General features: G+C 39.0%; 1 protein-coding gene across 5 annotated transcripts in view; it reads left to right on the top strand.

Moving 5' to 3' along the window:
* XRN1 (5'-3' exoribonuclease 1) overlaps positions 1-8,872 on the top strand; it is a 175,859-nt gene that overhangs the window by 19,787 nt on the left and 147,200 nt on the right. For all 5 annotated transcript variants that reach the window (XM_019656937.1, XM_019656939.1, XM_019656938.1 and 2 more), the window contains exons 7-10: positions 6,826-6,913; positions 6,996-7,164; positions 7,921-7,988; positions 8,315-8,452. In XM_019656937.1, the coding sequence (XP_019512482.1) occupies positions 6,826-6,913; positions 6,996-7,164; positions 7,921-7,988; positions 8,315-8,452 (463 nt within the window). The remainder of the gene's footprint in view (positions 1-6,825; positions 6,914-6,995; positions 7,165-7,920; positions 7,989-8,314; positions 8,453-8,872) is intronic.

Genomic DNA, 8,872 nt, shown 5'->3' with positions numbered 1-8,872 from the left:
AGACAAGTTGCTGTTCTTTTCTTCTTCAGTCTAGTTGTGGAGGACATTGCTTCACTGGCCCAAGTTGGCACCATCATTGCACTCTTCCTGGGTGAGGCAGATCAGTCGCCGGCTTCTGGATGGCCACTCATGGCGGCTGCTGGCCGCTCACGCTGGCTGCCAGCCACTCACAGTAGCCCATGGCAACCCACTGCAACAGGGACTGCAGCCTATGCCATCGCCGGAGACTCAAAGTCGAGCTGTTGTTCAGCATCTTAGCTGTAGAGGGCAGTGTCATTGGCCCTCATATGTGAGATCTGAACCGGGGCCCTCTGGCGTCCCAAGCCAGCTCTTAACCAATGCGCCACTCGGCCGGCCCTACGACACACTTTAAAACACATCTTCTCTCAACTGTAGCTCACACCAGACTGACTGCACCGAACAAGTTGAAACTTGTCACACACTGTTACTAAGGTTCGACATGCCACTTCCCGTATTGAAGATCCCTGCCTTTCTGTTGGATGGCACTCAGCAGCAGCGTTCACCATATTTTGTGATCACTACGGAAAGGTTCCGTGTCACACATTGCTTCTGGTATGGCAGTTACTGTCAAATAAAAACATGACAGTGTGTCCTCATCCACCTTATTCATCGGACCTGGCACTGTGCAACTTTGGGCTCTTGTCCAAACTCAAAATGATTTAGGACATTGAGGCAGCCACTACAGCACAACTAAAGACACTCACGAAAGAGGACTTCCAGAGCTGCTTCAGAAAGTGGCATTAATGATGGGATAAGTGTGTTTGAAGCAAGGGGGAGTATTTTTTTTTTTCCGAAATAAGTTATTATTTTTTAGATTTTATTAGGGAATTAGGGTAGCGGAACAGCATTGGGGAATCAGGGAAGGGGAACAGACAAGTTTCTGTCCTTTTATTCTTCAGTCTAGTTGTGGAGGACATCGCTTCATTGGCCTGTGTTGGTATTATCATTGCACTCTTCCCAGGTGAGGCAGATCTGTCGCCGGCCAGTGGACAGCCGCTCAGAGCGGCTCTTCGCAGCTCACGGTGGCTGCCATCCACTCGCGGTAGCTTATAGCAGCCCACTGCAGCAGGGGCTGCAGCCTACGCTGTCACTCTTTACTCACAGCAGCCCAGCTCCAGGTCAAGCTGTTGTTCATCATCTTAGCTGTAGAGGGCAGTGTCACTGGCCCTCATGTGGGGTCTGAACCAGGGCCCTGCTGCTCAGAGCTGGTGTCCCAAGCCAACTCCTAACCAACATGCCGCTCGGCCGGCCCAAGGGGGAGTATTTTGAGGGGGATTAATGGCAGTGTGTCTTTTACTGTAATAATTTCTTATTTAAACATTCACCATCTTATTTGATCACATCTCATTAGTTTTGAAATCAGGAAAGGTGGGACCTCCAACTTTGTTCTTGTTTTTCAGGATTATTTGGCCATTGGGGGTCTCCTGAAATTAACTATTTTCGGATGGATTTTTTTTTTTTTTTTCCAAAAAACATCCTCGGGGTTTTGATAGGAGTGACATAGATCCCTTTAGGTAGTATTTACATTTTGATATTAAGTCTTTCAGTCCATTAACACAAGGTATCTTGTTTAATTTCTTTCAGCAGTGTTTTATAATTTTAATGTACAAGTCTTTTGCCTCCTTTTATTTTCTTCTTTTGTTTCCCTTTTATTTAAAAACATTTTAAAAACTGTGTAGTCTCCATGCTGTACATTACATCCCAGGACTTACTTAACTTATAACTGGAAATTGTACCTTTTGACCACCTTCACCCATTTTGCCCACTCCCTACCTCTACCCCCTACCCACATTAATCTGGGAACCATTAATCTGTTCTCTATATATATGAGTTTGGTTTTTTGCTTCTGTTTTATTTTCTTTTGCCTCCTTGGTCAAGTTTATTACTGAATGTTTTATTTTTTTGGATGGTATTATAAATAGAATTGTTCCTTAATTTTCTCTTTAGGTTCTTTGTTGCTAGTGTATAAAACACAATTGATGTTTGTGTGTTGTCTGTGGCTATGCTGAATTTGTTTTTTAGTTCTAGTAGATTTATTGTAGTTTTGTGGAATTTTATATACAGAGGGTGCATAAAAAATGTATACACATTTTAAGAAAGGAAAAAACTATTAAAATTGTAATATTCAATATATAACAATAACAAAAGATGAATACAAGTCATGCTTGACTTCTGCAATTACAAGAGGTGCTCAGAGGTTACCATCAGCGTAATTTTAATAGTTTTTTCCTTGCTTAAAATCTGTATACAGTTTTTTGGACACCCTCTGTATATATGGAATCATACCATCTGTACATATACTTTTACTTCTTTTCCAATTTGAATGCTTTTTCTTTAAAGTAATTTTTTAAAATTTTTCTATTACAGTTGCATAATATTATATTAGTTTCAGGTGTACAATATAGTGATTAGACATTTACATAACTTATGAAGTGATCATCCCTGTAACTCTAGTACCCACCTGACTCCATACATATTATGATATTATTGACTATATTCCTTATGCTATAATTTACATTCCCATGACTATTTTTTAACTACCAATTTGTACTTCTTAATCCCTTTCTCTTATTCAACCATCCCGCCAACCCTCCTGCCATCTGGCAACCATCAATATGTTCTCTGTATCTATAAACTTGTTCCTGTTTCTGTTTATTTTGTTCTTTAGATTCCACAGATAAGCAAAATCACATGGCATTTGTCTTTCTCTGTCTGACTTACTCTATTCAACACAATACCCTAAAGGTCCATCCATGCTATTGCAGATTTCATTCTTTTTATGACTGAGTAATATTCCATTATATATATGTACTACCTTTTCCCTATCCATTCATCCATTGATGGACACCCAGGTTGCCTCCATAGCTTCCTGGTTGTAAACAATGCTGCCATGAACATATAGATACACATGTCCCTTTAAAGTAGTGTTTGGGGTTTCTTTGGATAAATACCCAGAAGTGGGATTATGGAGTCCTTCTTTATCACTTGTGATAGCTTTTGTTTTAAAGTCTATTTTGTCTGGTATAAGTAATGCTACCCCAGGTGGTGGTGGTGTTTCCATTTTCCTGAAATATCTTTTTCCAGCACTTTATTTTCAGTCTGTGTGTGTCTTTCAATCTGAAGTGAGTCTGTTGTAGGCAGCATACATAAGGATTTTTTTGTTTTCTTATCCCTCCAAGCATCCTGTGTCTTTCGATTGGAGCATCTAATCCATTTAGAGTAATTGTTAATAGATATGTCATTATTGCCATTTTATTATTCATATTTTTTATCTGTTTTTTTTTTCTTCTTCCTAAATAAGTACCTTTAACATTTCTTTTAATACTGGTTTGGTTCTTATCTGGGAAGCTCTCTATCTGTCCTTCGATTCTAAATGATAGCATTGCTGGGTAGAGTAGTCTTGGTTGTCGATCCTTACTTTCCATCACTTTGAATATTTCATGCCAGTCCATTCTGGCCTGCAAAGTTTCAGTTGAGAAACCAGCTGGTAGCTTATGGGAGCTCCCTTGTAGGTAATTAACTGCTTTTCTCTTGCTGCTTTTAAGATTCTCTTTGTTTTTAAGCTTTGGAATTTTAATTATAATGTATCTTGGTGTGGGCCTCTTTGGGTTCATCTTGTTTGGACTCTCTGGCTTCCTGGACTTGTATGTGTATTTCCTTCACCAGGATAGGGAAGTTTTCTGTTGTTATTTCTTCAAATAGTTTCTCAATCTCTTGCTCTCTCTATTTTCCTTCTGGCACCCCTATGATGTGAATATTGGTGTACTTGATGTTGTCCCAGGGACCTCTTTAAGTATCCTCATTTTTTTTGGATTCTCTTTTCTTTTTGCTGTTTTGTTTGGGTGTTTTTACCTTATCTTCTAAATCACTGATTCAGCCCTCTGTTTCATCTAATCTACTGTTGATTCCCTCTAATGCAGGGGTTGGCAAACTTTTAAGATGGAAGAACCGCCAGGGGTCAGCGAACTGCAGCCTGCGAGCTGCAGATTCTGAAGTAAAATAGAAAACGAAAAGAAAACTATCATAGTTTCATTTCTAAAACTTTTGAAGGCTATTAGTCACATAATGGTGGTTATATAAAAATATGTTTATGGCTCTCGAATAATTTTTAAATTGTTGTGAGGGACAGGATTGGCTCTTCCAGGGGTCGGCAAACTTTTGAGACAGAACATCTCCAAAGAGCCGCATGTGGCTCACAAGCTGCAGCTTGCTGACCCCTGCTCTAATATATTCTTCATTTCTGACTGGTTCTTTTTTATTTTCTATCTCCATTTATAAGTTTCTTATCTCTTTGTTGAAGTTCTTCCTGAGATCATGGAGCATCCTTATAACCACTACTTGGAACTCTGTGTCTGATAGATTGCTTGTCTCCATTTTGTTTAGTTAATTTTCTGGAGCTTTGTTCTGTTCTTTCATTTGAGACATGTTTCTTTGTCCCCTCATTTTGGCTACCTCCCTGTGTTTGTTTCTATGTATTAGGTAGGGTTGCTATGTCTCCCAGTTTTCGTAGAGTGACCTTATGTTGTAAGTGTCCTGGGGGCCCAGTGGCACAGTCTCCCTGTCACCTGAGCCAGGTGCTCCAGGTTTGTCTGTTGTGTGGGTTGTGTGTGTCCTCCTGCTGTAATTGAGCTTTGGTTGCTGTTTGCATGTCAGTGGAAGGGGTTGACCCTCTGGCTGATTGGTTGTGAGCACTGGCTGTGACTACAGTGGAGGTACTGTTGTGCAGGGACTCACCCTACAGAGCTGGATTCACTTTAATGGAGCTCTGGTACCTGCCACGTCTGCCCTGTGGGTGTGTCGTTTGTGGAGGTGGTTGGGTCGTGCTCTGGTGTGGTCTGAAGCTGGCCACTGGGTGTGTTGGTTCTGGGGCCTCTTAGGAGGAGCTCTTGTGCAGGTCAGTGTCAGCCACTGCCTGTGTTGTGCCCCCCAGGCTGCTTGGTATGAGCTACAAAGTCGTCTGCAGATGGTTACCACTTGTGCTGGGCATGGAGGTGTCTGGGAGAGGCTAAATGGTGAAATGAGGGCACCTGCTGCTAGTTCCAGGCTTGGAGCTGCTGAGTAAGAGGTAAGGGACACACCAAGGCCAAATGCTGCTTGTTTGGGTTTTGTGACTCTGAGAGATTTTAGGAAAGTCTGCATCATGACCCAAGACACCCCATTTGTATGAAAAAGCCATGGAAAGTGGCTTGAGTGAGCCCACAAGTTGGGTGGGGCAGGGTCTCAGGGAATCATTAGAGTGGGGTAAAGGGGGGTGGGTAGTTAGGTTAATGGAGACTCAAATATAGTGCCTGCCTACACATGCAGGCTGGGTGCTGGGAGTGATCGAGAAAGGAACAATGGCTTCTGCCTACACTTCTGTCTGGGAGAAAGCTGCCCCTCCAGCCTGCACTCTGAAGCCAGACTATTTAGTTTCTCCCTATACAACCCTGGTGCCTTTTAAGCTTTTGCCCCACTGCTGCAGCACACAGTGAGTGAGTCCACCAGCAAGTAAGTCCATGTGTGGGCCCTTTAAGAGGACCACCTGAGATTTCTGCAACTCTCTGTCTCACTCAGCTACAATCTCCACTGGTATTTACAGCCAGGAGTTCTATGGAGTTCTCTTCCTGGCACTGGAACCCTGGACTGGTTTGGGGTTAGGACCCCTTGTTCCACAGACAGGACCTCCACAGCTGAGTTATGCCTCCCGATTCTCACTTGCCACATGTGGGTGTGGGACCAGCCCATTCTGGGTCTCTGCCCCCTCCAGCCAGTCTTGAGGTGGCTTCTCCTTTATATCCTTAGTTGTAGAACTTCTGTGTAGCTAGACTTCAGGTGATTCTCAATGGTGGTTCTGTAATTTAGTTGTAATTTTACTGTAGTCGTGAGAGGAGGCAAGCACAGTGTTTACCTGCTCCACCATCTTGACTGGAAGCGCAATTTGGATGCTTTTTATTTGTTTTCTTGTTTAAGTGCCCTGGTTAGGATTTCCAGTATAATGTTGAATAGTTACAGTGACAGTGGGCATCCTTGTATTTTTCCCAATCTTAGAAAGCTTTCAGTCTTTCACCATTGAGTATGATGTTTGCTTGGGGTGTTTCATAAAACTCCTTTATCATATTAAGGAAGATCCCTTCTATTCCTACATTGCTCAGTATTTTCACCATGTGTTGAATTTTGATGGATGCTTTTTCTGCTAAATGATTGTGTGGTGCTTTTTCTTTTGTTTACTGATTTGGTGTATTACATCAATTTTTTTTTATGTTTTCTTTGCATTCCTGGGATAAATCCTACTTGCTTATGTTGTATAATCCTTTGAATATGCTGTTATTAGTTTACATTCCTATTCATAGTTAAACTTGGAATACAGGTAAACAGCCAGGAGTATAAACCTCTATATCATGCCAGGGAAAGATAAGAAGAATTAGTGATAGTGCCTCACCATTGAAATTTCGGAGTATATTGCAGTAGACATAAAAGTATATACTCAGTGATCTCTGTGTTTTCTGCCAGAGGACAGCCTTAAATGGGCCAGATCCCACTGGTTTGTTATATCTGTTATGTATTATTTAGGCTTTCTTACTTCTGAGAACCTTTTCATAGAAAGCATGATGTAAACCAATTATTTTTAAATTTATGTTATATGAATTATAATTGCAATTATATTTTTATTTTTACATTACCCTGCAGCTTTCATATAAATTTCATGCCTTGATTACAAGGAATAATTATCTCCTAATAATGTTTTATTTTAAGCTTTGCTGCAGTTTTAAACTGAAACCATAAAAAATATAGTTAACTCTATGTTGATCATCTGACTAATTACAGGGTATGCGCACCAGAAGAAACCACATTTCACCTTCTACACTTATCTTTAATGAGAGAGTATATCGACTATGAGTTTTCAGTATTAAAAGTAAGTATAAATAAGCTGTGGACCAAAGATGTGTATGCAGAAATTTCCATAGGACTTGACTTTTTCTTCCATTTTACTGCAGGACAAGATCACATTTAAATATGATATTGAAAGGATAATAGATGATTGGATTATGATGGGATTTCTTGTTGGCAATGATTTTATCCCTCATCTACCTCATTTACATATTAATCATGATGCACTGCCTCTTCTTTATGGAACATATATTACCATCCTGCCAGAACTTGGGGGTAAGAAGAGTTTAATACTCATTTGAGGCTACTTTAACTTACCAGTCAAATAATTCTAAAAATGTTACTCAGTTTTATTAGATTATTGCAAGCACAACTAAAGTAGGAAAAAACTGGTGGCTTCTTTGGGTCTAAGGCAGAAGCTCTGAGATTATAGTTTTCCATAGTTCACAAGCAAAGAAAATGACCAGTTATGCAGTCTCATTTACTGATACCTAAATAATCTCTGCCTTTAATTGTTTAGGAAAGTCAGTAGAAGTTGTTAGTTTCACTTAACTCCTTTCATATTTAAACATAGAAATTCAATTTTTCTGAATGGTTAGGTATTATAGTATTTAATATGAGGGAAAATTTTTTCAATTGCAATAGGATATTGACAAACAGTGGTGATGCTGACTAAAGCAACAGAGTAGGGGGATATTAGTCCTTTTCTTTTCAAGGTAACATATCAAATGAATGATCTTGGTAGATTCTAGAACATATTTAATTTAATTAACTGTTACCAAATGTTGAAAATGTGGGAGGATTATTATTATGTGAACTGGGAATTTCTTATATTTTGCTTCAGTTTTTACTTATTGTATGTTGTAGTAACATCAAGTTCATAGAAACTAGGGCCAGTTATATAGTCCAACACTGAGTGGTTTTCTTTGATTAGTAGAATGTCAACATTCAACATTTTATGAAAAGAATTTTGTAGAATTGTTTAGGAAAAATGTCAGCTTTTAGTACAAATTGAGATTTTGTTCCTTTTAGGTTATATTAATGAAAGTGGGCATCTCAACTTACCTCGATTTGAAAAATACCTTGTGAAGTTATCAGACGTAAGTAACCAGAAGTTTGTGTTTTCCTGTCCCAGGGTAGCTGTAAATGGTCAGTAACCAATTTCATAATACCAGAAGAAAATTTTTTTGTAATTCTAATTCTATTGGTCATTCTGTATAAATAATTTTACCTAAATTGTTTTTGTTTTTATTTGCTTTTTTTTTTTTTTAATTTTCAGAATAGTACGTGAGGTCCCCATGTGCATAAAAAAAGTAACATTCTCTGACTCCCTGTGCCCCAGAAGTAGTCCCTGTTAAAAGTTTGGTTTGTATTCTTCCAGACATACTTACATTATTTTTAAAGGAATTTAAACTTTTCTGTACAGTTTGATCGGGAGCACTTCAGTGAAGTTTTTGTGGACCTAAAATGGTTTGAAAGCAAAGTTGGTAACAAGTACCTCAATGAAGCAGCAGGTGTTGCAGCAGAAGAGGCCAAGAACTACAGGGAAAAGAAAAAATCAAAGGTGTCCATTTTTTTAGGTGTCCTTTCATTGTTTTAGCTGTAAAGGTAAAACTGATATTCCTTGTTTCTCATTTTCTTTCTTATGATTTTGGGGCTACCTCATTTCATTTTCATTTCTTCTTCTCCTCTATGGACATTTAAAAAATTGTTTCTTTTTCTCTTTAAAAATCAATTTCTTATTTGGCCCTAAAGAAGAACATTGTGGTCTTTTTGCTCTTTCACTCTCTTAATAAGTATAGAAAACATTTCTAAATATGAGTCCAGGAAATTAGCTATCTTTTTAAAATATGGATATTTATAGCATTTAATGTTATGAGACATTAACTAAAGAAAGATCAGTGATTTTTCTCTAGAAATGATTTGTATATAAAATCATATACAGGCCTGTCGAGTGACGCGTTGGTTAAGAGCTGGCTTGGGA

This window comes from Hipposideros armiger, unplaced genomic scaffold (assembly GCF_001890085.2).
Source record: "Hipposideros armiger isolate ML-2016 unplaced genomic scaffold, ASM189008v1 scaffold_270, whole genome shotgun sequence".
Taxonomy (NCBI): Eukaryota; Metazoa; Chordata; class Mammalia; order Chiroptera; family Hipposideridae; genus Hipposideros; species Hipposideros armiger.
Note: the sequence above shows the minus strand (reverse complement) of the source record. Positions and strands in the feature narration are given on the sequence as shown.